General features: G+C 45.4%; 1 protein-coding gene across 1 annotated transcript; it reads left to right on the forward strand.

Annotated features, from left to right (window-relative positions):
- Window positions 1–621: 621 nt before the first annotated feature.
- Window positions 622–6,739, forward strand: LOC100842426 (1-aminocyclopropane-1-carboxylate oxidase homolog 4). Its single transcript, XM_003563945.4, has 2 exons — window positions 622–1,874; window positions 6,180–6,739. The coding sequence occupies exons 1-2, from the start codon at window positions 804–806 to the stop codon at window positions 6,432–6,434; spliced, it is 1,326 nt and encodes a 441-aa protein (XP_003563993.1). The 5' UTR covers window positions 622–803; the 3' UTR covers window positions 6,435–6,739.
- Window positions 6,740–18,300: the final 11,561 nt, after the last annotated feature.

The following is an 18,300-nucleotide window of genomic DNA, read 5'->3' on the forward strand; positions in this document are numbered from 1 at the left end:
TTCTCATACACCTCATTGTTATAGGTTTGTCTAACCATCGCTTTTTCAAATTTTCATCATAAATATATGGCCTTGCGAGGTCTACTTCATCGTCAATGTAATTGTCTTTTCCATTGCCAACAACTCTAAATGCTTGGACATGGTCTCTGACTAAAGAAGACAAACAACGGTCTCATTAAGGACATCTCTAACAAAAGTACTTAGCAGGTACTTATATTCCCTCTCTTACTTTTTAGATGATGTGGAAGCAAAAGTTGAAAACATGGTATTTTGTGTTAGTGGCAGCTTTGACACGAGGACCAAAGATGTGTGGAGATTAACATGTGGATCCAAACTTCAAAAGTTATTCATTCGATCATAAATTCTTGTCGTTGTTTTAGTTTAAATATGATTAAAATAACGACAAGAATTTAGAATCAGAGAGTGCAACATCACTGGATGATTGAGAAGAGAGAAAAATGAATAAGAGAAATAGAAAGCCGAAGTAACAGTTACTGTTGAGATACCCTAATAGCGAATGCACAAATATATTGCAGGCATACGTGTTGTTGATATAAATCGAACAACAACTACCTCAAAAAATTAGAAAAATAATGGTTTTCTTCGTTTAATTTTGATTTCCCTCCCTTCCGACGCAAGGATCCATGTAAAATCAGATCCACATTGGAATTCCTCGCCGCCGCGGGACGCACCCGCCAAGCATCATCGCCGCCGTGGTGGAGCATCGCCACCCACCTTAACCGGGTGCCGCGACCGCCAGAGCCGCGCTCCTTTGTCCGAACGCCGTCGCCGCTGCGTCCAGGATGATGCGCCTCTCGCCACCTCCGCTGGTCACATGCCGTCACCCGACGGTTGCCGAGCAACACCGCCCGGTCGCGAGATTGGATACACGGCGAGAACTCTACCAACCACGCTTAAAGGATAAGAAGAAGAGTAAGAAACTGCGCCGACTTCACGATACCCGCCTCCACCCTTCTCGACTCCATCCGCTCTACTCATCAAATTCAAGGGCCGCAAGCAACCTGGCGACCATGGCGTCCTCCGCCCCGGCCGCCCCCGGGTCCGACCGCACCGCCATGCTCAAGGCCTTCGACGAGTCCCGCACCGGCGTCCGCGGCCTCGTCGAGTCCGGCGTCACCACCGTCCCCGACCTTTTCCTCCATCCCGATCCCTACGCATCCGTCCCTCTCGCTCCCCCCGGCGTCTCCATCCCCATCGTCGACCTCTCCCTCCCCCCGCCCCTCGCTGCCTCCGCAGCGGCGGCGGCGGCCCGTGACTGGGGCTTCTTCCACCTCGTCAACTACCAGGCCTTCGTCCCCTCCGACTACCCGGCGAGGGTCCTCGCCGCGGTGCGCGCCTTCAACGAGCTCCCCGGCCCCGAGCGCGCCGCGCACTATGGCCGCGCCATTGGCGGCGGGGTTTCCTACTCCTCCAATGTAGACCTGTTCCGGTCCCCGGCCGCGAGCTGGCGCGACACCATCCAGGTGGGGTTCGGCCCGACGCGGCCCAACACGGAACTCATCCCGCCAGTGTGCCGCTCGGAGATCGTCGAGTGGGAAGCGCACACCACCGCGGTGGCCCGTGTCGTGATGGCGCTGCTCTCCGAGGGCCTCGGGCTCGGGGACGCGGCCCTGGAGGAGGCCTCATGCCTAGAAGGGAAGGTGATGGTCTGCCACTACTACCCGGTGTGCCCCGAGCCTGAACGCACCATGGGCATAGTCCCACACACCGACCCCGGCGTGCTCACCGTCCTTGCGCAGGATGGCGTCGGTGGCCTGCAGGTGAAACACACCAACGAGGCCGGGGAGAGCTACTGGGTGGATGCAAAGCCTGTACCTGGCGCCCTTGTGATCAATGTCGGGGACCTATTGCAGGTAACTCCTCCCAAGAATTCAGTTATATATACAGCCTGTAAAAATCCGGTTCAAGCTATGTTTGAATTATCTAAAGCTGGTTTGGTACCCAATTTGCTCAACCCACGTGAATTAGGCATAATGGATGTGTTCTAAATGCTTTAATTTCTGCACAGATTAGCTCTACCCTGTGAGCTTTTGTGTGTGCAGAACATAGAACTCAAGAACATGTTTACTCTCATGATGGAAGAAAGAAAGCCAGAAATTTATGCTAAAAAAAGGAAAGCTAGAAATTTTGATTCGACAATATGCTACTTGAGCTGTCCTAGCGCACGGTCCATAAATGTTTTCCACAGAGTTGGTCTCATTTTGCTTCTATGCTGTGCATCCACCTGAAGTGTAGGAAAATGAAATACTCCGGTCGGAATTACTTGTCGAAATATTACATGTATCTAGACGCTTTTTGCACATAGATACATCCGTAGTTGGGCAGATTTGAGACAAGTAATACCGGTCGGACGGAGTAGTACTCCCTCCGTTTTTCTATGTAGGGCGTGTAAAAATTTCAGCCAGTTTGCGAAATATAAGGCGCGCAGCGTCTTACCCCTCCACGCGCCCAGCGCGAGCTGAAAAATCGCACAAGGCAGTTTCCTAATGGTTGCATGCATGCGTTCAATTCACTTCTCCTAGTATTGAATCGGTGCGATTTTTCTCTTTCAAAGTTGCATGCGGCTCTCTTCTGCTGGTCAAAGGCAGTTGCCAGGGAGGAGAACATGCGTGCGCCCGACCTCTGCTATGCGGGGTGCGTGTCAGTTCATTGCGTTAATATTCACGCTAAACTTTTTACGCCCTATATTAAAAAACGGAGGGAGTACGGTTTTCTGTTTGGTTGATTCATGAAATTAGTCAAGTGAAGTTTCATGTGCTAAAAGTAAAATCAGTGAGATACTTTATTTCCAGACTATAGTTTGGCAAATTATATGGTCTATGAAACAACATCTCCTTCAAATCCAACTTATATTACCATCTGATTCCTATACAAGTTTGGCAATAAGTCAGACACATATATAGATGGCTTAGTGAATCGTGTACCCATAAGTGTTTTGTTAAGGGGTAACTGCAAGCAATCCTTAATCATGTCAGCATCCCACTTAATCACAGAATCAATCAATCTGTAGCTGGATTAGTCATTATGCCCAACACACCATATATACTACTCCCCCCTATCCATAATGAGTGTCAGAGATTTTGTACAAATTCGTACTAACTTTGTACTAAATCCCCGACACTTATTATGGTTCGGAGGGAGTAACAACTATGCTATAGGTGACCCATTCCCTCTTATTAGAGCATGTACAAGGTTATCTTTGTTATCTGTTATCTCTTATAGTCATCAATTTCATCAAGAGATAGCACAAAAGATACCAAGACAAGTATAGATAACTCATGTTCTCTTGTATCTAATGCCGATGTCTTTTGTATCTGTGACTTTGAGTGCAATCTTCCTTCACTAAGTGCTAGCAATGTTCTCTTTCCTTGATGTTAGCAAAAACATTATGTGCCACAACGAGAGATGGCTAATGGCATGCCATCAAACATGCCCTTAAGCAACATGTTCCAACTAAACCTATTGCCCCTTTTTAGACATTATTTGTAAAATCCACAGCTGATGAAGATTTTTTTTTTCTCGAGCCCTCACCTAAGTGTGTGTCATTTCCATTAGAAGAGGCGCGAGACGGCAAAAGTTACAACGGCCCAAAACCAACACCAAAACTAAAAAAAAAATGAAAAGGGAAGAGCAAAAGAGGAAAAGGCATAGGCCAGAAAGACAGAAACTGTACACTAGCCTACAGGAGAAAGAGGCTAGTCAGGAGGTCGGGACGTCAGGAACTGCACCGTTGAAGACGCAGTCATTGCGCAATCGCCATATGCGCCACATGGTAAGGATGATGATAGACCAAGCGCCCTTGATCTTTGAGCTGCCTGCACGGTCAAGATTTGAAGGAATCCAGTGGCTGAGGACAAAGTGACTGAAGAGAGAAGTGGAGAAGCACTCTATGCCAAATCTCCTGAGCAAAGACAAATTCGGTGAGGAGGGGAGATGGTCTCAGGCTCTTGGTTGCAGAGTGGGCAAACATCAGAGTGATCCAACCCTCTCCTCTCGAGACGGTCAGCCGTCGAGCAATGATTGGCCGTGGCTAACCAAGCAAAAATTTTGCAGTTAGCTGGGGCCCAGCCGTCCCAGATAGCACGCCAATGCGGCGACTCGACCTTGCCAGCAAAGAAAGGCTCATACACTGACTTCTCCGAGTAGCGACCAGAGGGGGAAATATTCCAGATGAACTGGTCTTTGGTGTCGGTGGTGAGCGTCTGGGCTTGCACAGCTGATGAAAATTTTAAGAATGCAGAGTAAATTTTTTTCTCTCTCCAGTAGTCACCAATCAGTACAAAGAGAGGGAGGAGTATGCTAACAATGAATTTGCTAATATGCTGGTCAAAAGGCAAAAACACACACAAAAAACTGAGAACTAGTAATAGATATACTGAATAACAATTCTACCAAGTGCAATATCTTTGTAGAGATATTCAAGGCACAAATGCAGTTAATGACTGGATAATCAGTGAACTTTGTTCTTGAGAGTTAGATAGATATCCACAGCATAAGGAGATTAGTAATCAAAAAATTCCTAAGCATCTAGATATAATGCAGATAGAGATCTCTTGGGGAAACCTCAATATCCTTCTGATCTCTCGAAAATTACACATTTCCCTGTTGTCTTCTGGTCAACTTGTTTTTTTTTTAACTATCTTCACATTTCATTCCCCCTTGATTTTTCCCATAGTCTAGTACTATTAATGTTCGACACATATAATGTTTTGGTTTATATCCAACCAAAACTGACCATGATGTCCACGATTGGAGCTTTAACACTGGGATCTTGATTCTTGAACGCTACCGAGCCAGAGTCACTACTTATGCTCAGTGCACTGCCCTAAAGAACTTCATGCCCCACCTATGTCGTAGGAAGCTTGTGAGATACCACAGCATCATGATTTGTTTAGGGGCAATTGGCGGTGATGAACTGAGATCTGGGGGTAATTAGGTGCATCATGGAGGGAGAGGGAGCATGTGTCACATCTGGTGATTAAGAGATGATTCACTACCATCCTAGCGGGCAGTGGCTGGAGATTGGTGAACAAAGGTTTGATAGACATTTGAGGAACTATGATTAGCAAAGGCATGCTTCCCGTTGCAGTTTAGTTTAGCATGCGAGATTGAGCAGATAGGCCTAGAGCTGCACGAAGTATGAAGCCACAGTCAAAGTTGCTGCACAATTTCTTTTTCTTTATGAGACATATTTGAAGAGCTGCGCACTTGCAAAGTCAAAGTTGCTGCATAACTGTAAAGTCCCATGACATAAATAAGAAAACACCAGAGCCCCAGTACAGAGATACATACGAGTGCATATTGTAGTAAAATAGTGCGTGCCATATTTCTGACGAAGTCAAACTTCATGATATGCTGCCTGTCTCTTTCCAAAACTGTAATCGGATGGTTAATTTTTTTTAATCTACAGATGAAGAAAATTCAAGTCAATGTTTCACTTGAGTTGGACATGCAGTTGTTTTCCATTAGCAAGACCTGAAACTGAAAGTAGATCTAGAAATAACTGGAATTTAAATAGGTGTGGGCCGAAACATGTGATGCTGGACAGAAGCTGTTGTTCAAGATTATTTGTTTTGTGGGTTAATTTTTCCTCTCAGTCTTTATTTCTTTGCTGGAATCCTTTGTCTCTTGGTTATAATTATTTATTTGTACTGTATCCAAATGTTGCTCGTCTTGGGCATAATACTTGCTACTCCCTCCTTCCCATATTAAGTGTCTCAAATTTGTCCAAGTATGGATGTATCTATGTCTAGAAAGCGTCTAGATACATGTAATATTTTGACACTTAATATGGGACGGAGGGAGTATATTACACTGGATTTTGTTGTGCAATAACCAGATATACTAAGTCTGAAGATGAAAATTGTGTTAAGGTAACTGAATGCTGCTATCTGGCAAATTCACAAAAATAAAATAGATAGATGGGATTGCCTGGAAAATAACTCATAAACTAAATCAGAGCATACGATCACGATTTCCAAATTTACCATGATAATATTTCTTTAGCTTCATTATTTGTACATTAGCTTGTTTTCTGTTAATCAAATAAATTGCTACTTAAAAGTATTGCTTCACAGCGCACAACTTTCAGGAGATTTGTGGAGCAGTTTCATAATGTCATCACACATCTAATTTGTTTTTGCCCATACTTTCATCAGATAATGTCCAATGATAAGTACAAGAGTATAGAACACAGGGTGGTAATGAATTCACGTGAAGAAGCCAGAGTTTCAGTTGCTGTCTTTTTCAATCCTGGGAAGCGTGGGGAGTCAATTTTTTACGGGCCATTGCCAGAGTTGTTTTCTTCGGAAAACCCACCAAAGTACAGGAGTTTCACCATGTCTGAATTTTTGGGGACCTTCTTTAAGCGAGACCTAGCTACCAAAGCTCTAGTTGAGCACTTCAAATTGTAAGATTATTCAAATGCTGTAACCATCTCCATGTCAGTGATGTGCCGTGATAATATGAGGCAATTATACTACCTTACAAAAGTCATGTTTATTTCTAATTCTGGTTTTTATTACTGTGCATTAATCATATTATTACTGTCTCAATGTGCTGGCTTAGTGTGCCTGCAAAATTTCTTTCCTAGTCAGCTTGCACACAATGCTTGCTGATATGCTGTTTCTTCCTGTAAATTTTGACATATTTAACGGCATGTATATCTCAAGTGGACCAAAATGTACATTATATGTCCTTTAAAATAATATGTACAGTACATCTATGTGTATATCATCGTTGCGTGAGCAACTTTGGTACTCCCTCCGTTCCATAATTCTTGTTGAAATATTAAATGTATCTAGACACATTTTATGAATAGATACATCCATATTTGGGCAAATTTGAGACAAGAATTATGGAATGGAGGAAGTACATTTTTTTTTAATATGCATTTCCCCAAAGGAGCAGAAGGTACCTATGCATCTTCACTCACATGTTTCTACTCATTATACTTGTTTCTCCGGCTGGAACTAACTTCACATGGAAATATCTTTTGCAAACTACGTCAAGTAAAGATATTGCAGATATGCAAATCGATTTCCCAATGTTCTCGTCTTCAAGCCACATTAACAGAGACTTCACACCTCGACTGCGAGGCTTCTCTAGGAGAAGTTCAGAAACTCTTTAACCGTTGTAAGTTCTATTTCTCCTGATGTCAGTTCCTTATCTCGAAATATTGTATCTATGTCAACCAGTTGTAAAAAGGTATAATAATTAGCCCAATGTATTATACCGCATCTCAGAATTCATGGGATATTTAATTATTCACAACTTCATGCCTATACTTGATACAGTTTCCTAGTTATCAGTTCGTGTTGTTCCCAGTGATATCAACATGGACTAGCCTCTGTCTTTTCGGGAGAAAAACAGCTTTGCCGTCTGAAATGCAAACCCCACTAACCACATATTCATGTGCCTGTTTTGTGGATCAACAGCCCAAGGGTTTCGACAGTGTCATTCTCTCTCATTGGCTGATCTCCTGATCTTATTGTCTCTAGTCAGGTTGATCTTGTAAACAGGAGGGAAGTACAACAATTGCAGGTCAGTAGCAGAAATAAGTAAATTGTTGGGATGATCGATGGTATCCATCTCTTATTGCATGTGTTAGGATATGAGCTTTTCTTTAGGGTCTCTGAGGATATGAGCTACTAATTAGCTTAGTCGGTGGAGGTGGTGTGTACAGCTCACCACCTAGGCTTGAGTCCTCTCATTAGCTCATTTGGATGATTTTCTTCTTTATTGTTGAAGAGGTACCTATTTCCTCATTGCTATTCTCCCTTTTTCCAATAAAATATAAGACGATCACTTTTTCCATATAACCTGTGCAGTAGCATTGTGCCGGCTACTGCAGTCCTTTTCTTTCGGGATGCTATTGTAATACTCCGTACCTGGGTTATAAGAATGACTGGGTTTCATAATTCATACGCGTGGCTTTGACCCATCCACCCATCTTACCTCTGGTTGAGATTCTCTATTTTTCACATAATCTTGTTTTGACACAAAGATCTGATGGTTACATTTGTGCCTTAGTTCTAGTTCTGAATCTACTTTGCAAAAGGCGCAATACTAAGTCTATCTAGTTTCACCGCACGTTCCCAATAATTGGAGTAAGCGCGTAACCTTTTGAACAACTACTGATTTCACAACCAGCAATGGTTGATTAACAAACCGGGGGAGTCCGGAGTTGTTGAACAATTGGCATCGACCATCATAAAACTCAGCTGATGGTAAATCACGTGTTAGTCTTATTTTACCTCTTCGTTTTTGGAAGTATCATAGGCACTCATCCACTTTGGTGCACTCCTTCACCCGCCTTCTGCATCTATGAGAAATCTTTGTTTTCTTCCCCTTATGTTCTATTGTATGTCCTGCTCATGGGAAGCTTCCCGGCGCCAACGGCGGCGGCTGACGTCTAGGAGGCAGACGGTGCGTCACCGCCAACCAGATGAGGTGCGCGATTTCGAGAGAGGACGCAAGGCGCGCAAATTCCACGAGATTGTTATCCGTCAAGCTAGTTCGCACGGGGATGTCGGCGCAACGACCTCGAGGTCATGGTGAATGTTGCATGTTGGTTGGCCATGGACCCCCATTGGGAATACGTCTCACCCATCCGATCGATAGAGCCACTTAGGCCTGACTTGGGTACTAGCTGACGTTACTATCGGAAGTTCCGTCATCAAGATGGCGATTCGCATATCTTGTAATGGTTTTGCCACAGTTGTTTATGTTATGTTCGCTGCGTGACCTTGCATCAACTTAATAATGATGGTTGTATGCATCACTTTGATGGAGAGGCACGGCTTCTTTTTCTCCATTTCGGAAAAAATGTATTTAAGTTGTAACTTTAATATCAAATGTGCTGGAAATATAGCACGATACTCGTGTTTGGTACGGACTACATATACCTGTTTAAAGAGAATGTTGTACTATCATCTACTAGCAAAAAGCCCCGTGCACTGCTACGGAAGAAAAAAAATTGAAAAACATGCTAACTTAAGTTTTCAAAAGTGGTGTCTTTTGCACGTAGCTACGTATTGAGAGTAACTCCAGCAGTTACCGAAATTTCTGATCGAAAAAACGTTAATTCAGTTTACCGAAAATGCCTTTTCCGATATAATTTCATATTTTATAATTTTTAGCCCATATGAAAATTATGTTAGCCCGATGAGATGCTGCTCTCCCTTCGCTCCATCATGCATCTCTGCGATGCTATGCCACATATATTGGGCCTGTTTCAACCATGATCTTTAAGAAAAATCAAGGATCCAGCACATCATTGATTAGTCATATGATCAAGTCCAATCGGGTCAAAAAATAGATCCAGGAAAATGGTAAAACTAAAATCATACACGGAGGGGAATTAAATCAATGGAATTTTCAGAGCAGATCCATGTCCTAATTAAATTTACAAAGCATGCATGTACCCTCAATTAGGCCAAGATTTCAGCAAAAATAAAGAAAAAATAGAGAAAAGCGTCTGTAGTAGCAGCACCAAAACGCCTGCTCGGGGGCAGCTGCTGCTGCGGCGTCGCTGGAGGAGGGCGCCCGTGCTACCGCCATGCCCATCTCCGCCACCGCGCATCGGATCCACAGCCGCGGCGCGCCGACGACCAGCTAAGGAGGCGCCCGACCGACCCGCCGAGGAGCGGGCGCCGCGGAGGATCTTGACGACGCAAGCCGGACGAAGGAGCGGCACTGTTGTCTTCCCCACGCGGATCCTCGCCACTGGGATCTGGCCGTCAACGAGACCCGGGCGCTCCGCAACTGGCAACGTGTCGTCCTACGCCTCCACCTAGTCGTCGAACGCCACCCGGCCTCTCCCGATCTTCTGCAGCACTGCCGTCGTGCCTTCGTCTTCAGACTGCAGCGCCGCCGCCGAGCTCCACCTACCTCGCTCGCGGCTCGCCCTGCCTCTGCTAGAATACATCGTCGATCTCCTCCACAGACTATAGCCAGCCGTCCAGATAGATGAAGAGGGAAGGGGGCAGGGGCTTGACGTCCTTGGTCCAGATCGGGAGCATCGGAGGAGCGAAGAGGGCAGGGGGCGCTGGGCCGCCAGATGCCCAAATCGAGTCTCCTCGGGACTCGGGAGGAGGAGACGAGGCAGGGGATGAGGAGACGGGAGTGGTCGCGCGGGCCAGATCGGTAGTAGAGAGACCGGAGAAGGACTGGAGAGAGGGCGGCGCGGCGGGGGAGAGCAGTGGCGGCGGCGGAATGGAGAACGAGCGAGGATGGCGATGAAGGGAGGAGTTGGACTTCGTGGAGGAGGCGGATCGAGCGGTGCGAGGAAGAAGAGTTCGGGGAGGATGGATCGAGGGGATAGGTGCGACCATGCGAGAGGGAGAGGGGACAGGGGTCGGGCCGTGTGCCCGTGTGAGAGGGTTGTGCGGAAAGCATCGAGGATGTACGGCGGTGGTTAGAATCAATCGGATAAAAAAACGCTTCTGGATTAAAAGTGGTGACAGCGGTGGCAAATTCGTAATTTTGGTGAAGTGACGTACGGCTGCAACCCCTGTCCATCACCACCAACTCCAATTTAATATATTGGTATAGATTATCTTAAAACATACATTCATATCTGGTCTCATCTCATTGATTGGTGTCAAATAAACAAGTCATGTAGTCTAAAGGCACGACGGACCGTCACCAACTCCGTCACCAACTAAGTCATTTATAAGAGTAAAGATGAAGATAACATTTGTTAAGCATTTTTCTCATTTTTGGTCGTCTTGTGACAAAACGATTTTTCATTTCAAGTTTTATGCGGACTAAGAGGAGTAAATGAAGAATATACTTGCATAAATTGTTTAGTATTCTTTGTTACCCAGACCAGAAGGAAGAATCGGCTAGCACAAACATATCCCAGAAAAGGATGTATATATAAAAACAAAGGTGAATAATAAACATGATCTTGTGCATGCTGCGGTGCGCTTCTCCGAAATTCAGAAGCACATATTGTAGGGTAGACTACCTACTCCTCCACCATGAACTGGTAAGCATGGGGTTCGTGACAAACACGTGATTGTAGTCAACAGATCAGTATGGTGAGTTGTTTAGGATCTCCCATGAGAAATTTGATGCGATGGAAAATCTCAATGATACACCGAACACTGCAATAACTATATTTTTCTGGAACAACTACGATATAACAATATATGATCAACAGAGTCTTATTCGTTTCTTATTTACAGCACGCGCATCACATCACAGGTAACTAATATTACTATAATCACCAGGGTAGTACTAGTATAAAGCAATCTGCAACTGACGTAAATCTGAACTCGGTAAGAGCAGTCTAGTTGACCATCACATGTCCTTCTTTAATTAATTTGTCAGCTAGTCTTGAGAGAGAAAATTCAGCTTGCGCATCACATGTCGTAGATCTAGATTCAGAAGACCGTAACTAAGAGCAGCCCGAACGAGCAACTAGATCGTATAAGCAAAAATATCTTCTTCTCATCAACCGAACAAAAGCATGAAGGTGAAGTACTAGTAGTAGTCTATTGCACACAAAGTCTTGAACGTTTAGCAGTGCATTTTCGGAAGGCGATCCGGCAGACTTCCCCCCTAGCCCTGCGCCTTCGATCCGGCCGCGAAAGCTATGGGCTCGGGGCCGGCCGCGAAAGCTATGGGCTCGGGGCTAGTACTTGAGGCAAGCATTTATTTTTTACTGATGACTCTTTATTTTTTTCTAATTCTCTCGTTTTCTGCATCTTTGTCTTATTTTTAAGTACATTGTTCTCTCGTTCTCTGCATTTCTGTCCTATTTTCAAGCATATTGTGATACATGACATGTTTTTATGTACATATTTAGTACATTATGATAAATTAATTGTATCTTATCAGTTTTTAAATTCCCAATTCCCCGTGTACATGAACTTATAAGACGAGTACAACGTATGATATATCACATGTATCTTATTAGTTTTTAAGTACCTCGTGTACATAGACTTATGAGACGAGTACATCGTATAGTACATCACATTTATTCAGAAAAAACACAGTACATGACGAGTACATCAAGTTACATGACAAGTACATCAAGGTACATCGCAGATACATCAAGTTACATGACAAGTACATCAAGGTACCTCACGGATACATCAAGTTACATGACAAATACATTAAGGTACATCACAGATACCTCATCAATCCTACATCATAACAATCCGATGAATCAAAGAGATAGAGAGAAGGGATCGAAGAGAAGAACTCGAATTCAAATTTAAATTCAACAAAACCAAATAACTAAGTACATATGTAATCGAATTCAACAAAGCATAATCACAGGAGATAGAATATCCATCGTAAGTACCTCATCAATCACAATCACAGTACCTCATCATGTACCATGGTACATCACCTGTACCTCGACAATTATTAAGTACATCATCATATCTTGACAAAATCACCAAGAAACAAATAATAGTACGTAGATCAAATAAATTTTAGAAGATACCTAGAGCACTGAGATGCAAGAAAAAAAATCTCAATTAAAAAATAAATCACAGCAAGAACATCATGTACCGGGACAAAAAATCAGATCGAGAGATGCAGAAAAAGAATCAGATCGAGAGTCGTGGAAATCTGCTGCTCCAAACGTGAACAGTGAAGTGGAGGGAGCCGCCACGGGGGAGGAGTGGGAGCCCAGCACGACGGGCATGGTGGAAGAGGAGGCAAGAGGGCGGCTTGTCTGCCGCGCTGGAGGAGGGGCCAGCGTCCGCGACGGCCCGCAGGGGCGGCGGCCGCCGAGGCACGCAAGGGCGGCGCCCGCCTTGAGCCTGAGCACGCCTAGAGGTGCATGGTGGTGTCGTGGGGAGGTTAGGTGGGCTGCGAGGGAGAGGCTGTGAGGGGGAGAGAGAGACGAGACAGAGATAAAGAAAAGGTGCAGTTAATTAGGAAGTAAACGAAAGAGAACTAAAAGAAATGAAAGATGATTACAGAAAATGAAAGGACACATGGTTGGTTACCAAGATGGCGCTAGATCGCGGGGGAGTCACCCGGAGCTTTCGCCTCCCAATAGTTCGGGAAAAGCTTACGGCCAGAAACACGGAGCTCTTGCCTGGCTAGGAAAATCAGATGACCAATTATAGCTCCTGTACACTGCATGTGTTCTGGCCGGCCATCTTTGCTTTGCAAAGAAAGGTAGGCGACTCGACACCCCTGCAGCGAAAGCAAACTGCTTCTCGGTCAATCGTGCAAGACGTTTTGATTGATGAGGGCCTTTTCATTTAGCAAATATTTACAGCGGGTACATGCCAAAACCCCGAAAGCAAAACAAGAGCTAGGTATGCTTAACGGAAATTTCGATGTGTGATGTCCTCTAAACCAAGATGGGCAACTTCGACATAGCACGCTCCAGAGTGAAGACGCGTCGATTCCTTCTCCTTCCAAGCGTTCCACAAGACATACATGAGGTGCTCACTTCGCTTCCTTTTAGCGACCTTGTCACTGAGGGAAAGGTAGGTGTCCCACCATTGGTCGATGTAGGCTAAGGCCACGGCAGGGGTAGCAGGCTCGCCCGTCCAATTGGACACTTCACAACAAGGGTATGTTTGGTTCATGTCCAAATTTGTCCTATCAAAATTTTAACAGCCTATATTTATTTGGTATTTGTTTGGTTGGTAGTCAAAAATTTTGTTGTCAAAAAAAATCTTGCCAACTTCACACACATCTCCTCACAAATCTAGCCAATTTTTTGGCAAACTATTGACCAACAAATCCTTAGCCAATATTTTGGCTAGCCCGTTGTTGACAAACATTGATAGGACAAGAATAGGCAAGAACCAAACGCACCCAAATAACTCTCATGAACGGGCAGTCCTTGCAGAAAGGGATGGAGATTCTAGGAGACCTCAAGCAAAATAGACAAGTCAGGTCATGTGTTCAACCACGAATGGCGAGCCTGTCCGTGGTGGGGACGCGGTTCTAATTGAGGAGTCACGGGAAGATCTGGTACTTGGGCTTGGCATAAGCCTTCCAAATCTTAGAGGCAAAGAATTTCAGATGCGTGCCATCGAAGCAGACCAGGTAGGCGGAGTATTGCACGAATTTCTTGTGATGTTTGTCGCCCAAAATCGAAGGGAGAGTCGCCCAACACAGTCGTATCCCAAAAATATATGTGGATGCATAGTATAAAACAACGGAAAATATGACGCACTCACGTCCTCCCAGTCCATTGACCATTGGCACACCGTGATTTTTGCCATTCATCAGAGCACTCACCTGAGTTGGTAGGTGCGTGTGCATGCAATGCTCCACATGCACAATCAGCACATGCATGTCCTGCAAGGCGCCGTATCGGTGTCCATAAAACAAAGGTGAAAAACAATTGTGATCAGCTGGTGCATGCTGCGGTGCGCTTCTCCAAAATTCAGAAGCAACAAACTGTAAGTTAGACTACCTACTCCTCCACCATGAACAGGTCTACTTGAAAGATTTTGCAAGTTAAATCTAGGACAAAATGATTTCGCAGTTTAAGTTTTTCAAATGCGAGGCTAGCAAGGACAAAATGAGTCGTGACAAACATGTGATTGTAGTTATAATAATGTAACCAATAATTGTGGTCAACAGATCGGTCGTGAGTTGTTTAGAATCTCCATGAGACCTTTTATGCGATGGAAAGTCGTAATGATGCATCGAGCAGTACAATTAACTATAATTTTGTCGAACAACTACAATATAACTACGCTCTCCGTCCCATATCAAGTGATGAAATATTACTTGTATCTACACATGTTTTGGTAAAAATACATCCATATTTGAGCAAATTTGAGTCACTTAATATGAAAAGGAGGGAGCACAATATAACTATATATAATCACCCGAGTCTTATACTTCTTTTATTTACAGCTCGCGCTTCACAGGTAGCAAGTCAAATCGCCAAACCACCCGGTTTTGGTCTGGTTGAGACAAACTGACTCAAAATGTGTGGTTCTGCGGACGATTTTGCGTTAACCGTGGTTCGGCGAAACGACTTACCTTGTGGTTTTCTCGAATTTACTCTTAATTAATTTGGTAGCCAGTTTTTTTTTCTTCCCGACAGATAACTTAAACTAGCAACTACTCATACATATTTGAACGTATAGCAGTGCATTTTTTAAACATGCATCATGGAGTGAAGTGAAATCTGGGAGATCCGGCAAGACTTGATGCGGGGGTTCAAACAAAACTTGCACGGCCAAAATAACGGCTGGGCCCGCGCCTTGGATCCCCGGCCGTGAAAGCTATGGGTTCCCAATGGTTCAGGAAAAGCTTACGGCCAGAACACGCAGCTCACTTGCCTGGCTCGAGAAAGCCGACGATCAACTATAGCTCTTGCACTGTACAAGAGCAAGCGTTGTGCGTGCCCACCTTAATTTGCTTTTGGAAGGAAAGGTGGGCGACTAGAGGAGACCTCGATCCTGTAGCGATCAGCAAACTGCTGCTTTGTCAGTCGTGCAGGACGTTGTGATTGAGGGGGGCCTTGGATCGTGCACGTCAAGACGCCAAGGCCTCTCTCTCTCGGTGGTCCGATCGATTACGATGGGATACGTCGTGGCCGCGTGGAGGAGGACGACGACGACCGCGCTCGTGTCCCCGCCCGGTCCTTCGATCGATCTCGACACGGTGCTTCTCTTATCTCGGGGGCTTTCGTGCGTCGTCTCTCCCCGCCCGGGGGTCCTTTATTAATCATTAGTAGTTCACATCAAAGCGGGAACGTGGGGTTCGACGTGGACGCGGGCGCATCGAGTCGAGTCGATCGGCGCCTCGGCGGGTTGTTTGCACGCGTTGCCAACGCCGGCATGCAGCATGGTGGTGGCTAAGCTAAGCCTAGAGGCGTCGTGGACCAATTTCGCGGTGGCACGCGCGCGCGCGCAAGTCGTAACGTAGGTGGCGGCGTTGGCGTGTGCTGTGTACGTTCCCGATTTCTTCTCCGTTAATTCGTGCGTCCGCGGCGGGGTGGCCGCCGCTTTCGTCATTTCGTGCGCGCGCGGGCCAAGAGAGGTCGATTGATCTCGAATCTGATCTGATCCGTTCCGGGATACTATCGTCGTCGCACCGCATGGGTGCGGAGCCGTGAATCGCCCCGGCCAGTCTGCATCGCCGAACAAATATGTACACTGGTACTACTGTGGTACGTATACATTCTTGAGAGCCATTTCTTTTTCTTCTGTTGACTGTCGAGGGATGTTATAAGAGAACTTGAACTAATATCTGTGTGGCTGGTGTTTTTTTTCTTTCACCGAGTGCGTTCAAACAAATTCAAGTGGGGTCCTCCATCCTCTGTCGATCTCTGGAAACAAATGTGAGTTGTAGCCTCCTGAAGCTAGTGTGCATTAGGTGCAACGTCGTCGTTTTAGATTTTGTGGGCGTATAAGCAGCTTCATAAAAAAAAAAGCACCATTAAACTTTAAAATATATAGATAAAGTTTTCACGTATCATCGCCAGCTAGCGAGGAAGTGATTCAAGTCACCCCAAGAAAGTGAGAACAGACCCCCCGTCGATCTTTTTTATAAAAAGAATAGACCTAACTTGCTGGACCACACCAGCTAAAAAAAGATGAATGGAAGGTTTCTTTCTAGTTCATACGCAAAACACAAATCTTATCATCCACGGGTCTACGTTTATTGAGGCTATCTCTAGTTTGTTAGATAAAGAAGGCATAAAAAGATATTGATTCGGGAGGAATTTGCAGGCTCCAAACAACAGGAATACGTACAGGACACCACAATAGCACAAAAGGAGCTAACTGCATGATGCCCAGAATTATGAAACACCCAATTTGGTTGATCAGCAGAAGAGGAATGTGAGCTAGAACTAATACCTGTTGTAGTTCAAACCATCTCTGAAAAAGTCGCAGGGAAACGCATCGCCTGAAAGGTAAGTTTCAGATTAGCTCCGCCCCAAACCTCAGCTACAGTGTAAGTTCATTGCCAACAACGAAAAATCCATAGAATCCAGTAAAGAGTGGCAAGACTAGCTACAACGTCCAATCCAAATATCATTTGCAAAATAGTATTCTTTTTATGGTGACACTCCATCGCTTTTCTCCACACCCATCCTGAGCTTGCCGTGGTGAATTTGCGCGTCCCTTTGTGCATGATCATGAGCCTGAACATTCTCATTGTCCCTCTGTTCTCACCACATCCCCACGATTGTCTTTGAGGCGGTGGGGACTCGATGGCAAGAGGACGACGATAATGTGGTTTTTGGAGCTACTCAAATGTTGTGTTTCGGAGTTGTTGTGTTGTCTCCAGGCGTTCGTGTGGCCATCGACAACCCCCATCCTTTGCTCGTTTGCCTAGTTCATCGACCATACCACAACCTGTGCTGCACGCTGATTCTTGTTGAGGCAACTTAGCCTACATACGAGTTTTACTTTTTGTTGCGTTGTAAGCATGTATTAGGTTTTTTTTTCCAGTGTTCCTTGCTCCGGTGTCGGGAGGATGACCCGAGTAGGGTCATGACAACACGCTTTAGCTGAGATGACGAAGGCAAAACCGACATGGTCAAGTATGCCGGCATCGTAAAACCAAGTTAACACTAAGCCGGCATACCGGGTGTATGCCGGCATGACTATCTTATCTTATGAGTTTGCAGGATAAGGACGAGCCCCTTGATCTCGGCCCGTGCTGAGATCCTTTAACGGTCTTATCCTGACCACGTGGCGCGAAGAAAAGCAGCGTCATCATTATCATGGGAAAAGCAGTTGCCGCTTACGTATCGGTGTCAGGCGACTGCACAAAAGAAGCACCGAAAGAGAATCTCTGACTGGAGCCGGCAGAGGTCAATAGTACTTGTTGCAGGGTGCCAGGGAAAATAAAGTTGTTTTGTCCCCTGCGGTGCCACCCGGAGGGAACCAAACCGCGTGCCCGGCGGGGCCCAAGTAAGGTGACGTTTGTACTCGGCTCACATGTCGGTGTGACATGGGCGGCCTATAAATAGAGCACTACCCCTCAGTGGAAAAGGAAAGAGAGCACTTAGTGATCTAGGGTTTCTTCTTCTTCTTCTTCTTCCTCAAGAATACAGCTCAAGGAGCACCATTGTAAGAGCTTGTCTATCTCGGCTAATACAAAAAAGCAGGAGTAGGAGTCTTACCTCGGCAAGAGGGTTCCGAACCTGGGTAAATCACGGTGTGCTTGTGTGTTTGTGCGTGTTTCCCTTCATGTCCTCCCTCCTCCGGTTCCTCTTTCGTCCATCGGCCCCAAGTTAAGCCATCCTATGGCATCTGCCGTGACACCGCCACTACAGTTGGCACCCACCGTGGGGCCAGCAGCGGCGCTGGCTGGAGTCTT

Source organism: Brachypodium distachyon, chromosome 1 (genome assembly GCF_000005505.3).
Source record: "Brachypodium distachyon strain Bd21 chromosome 1, Brachypodium_distachyon_v3.0, whole genome shotgun sequence".
NCBI lineage: Eukaryota > Viridiplantae > Streptophyta > Magnoliopsida > Poales > Poaceae > Brachypodium > Brachypodium distachyon.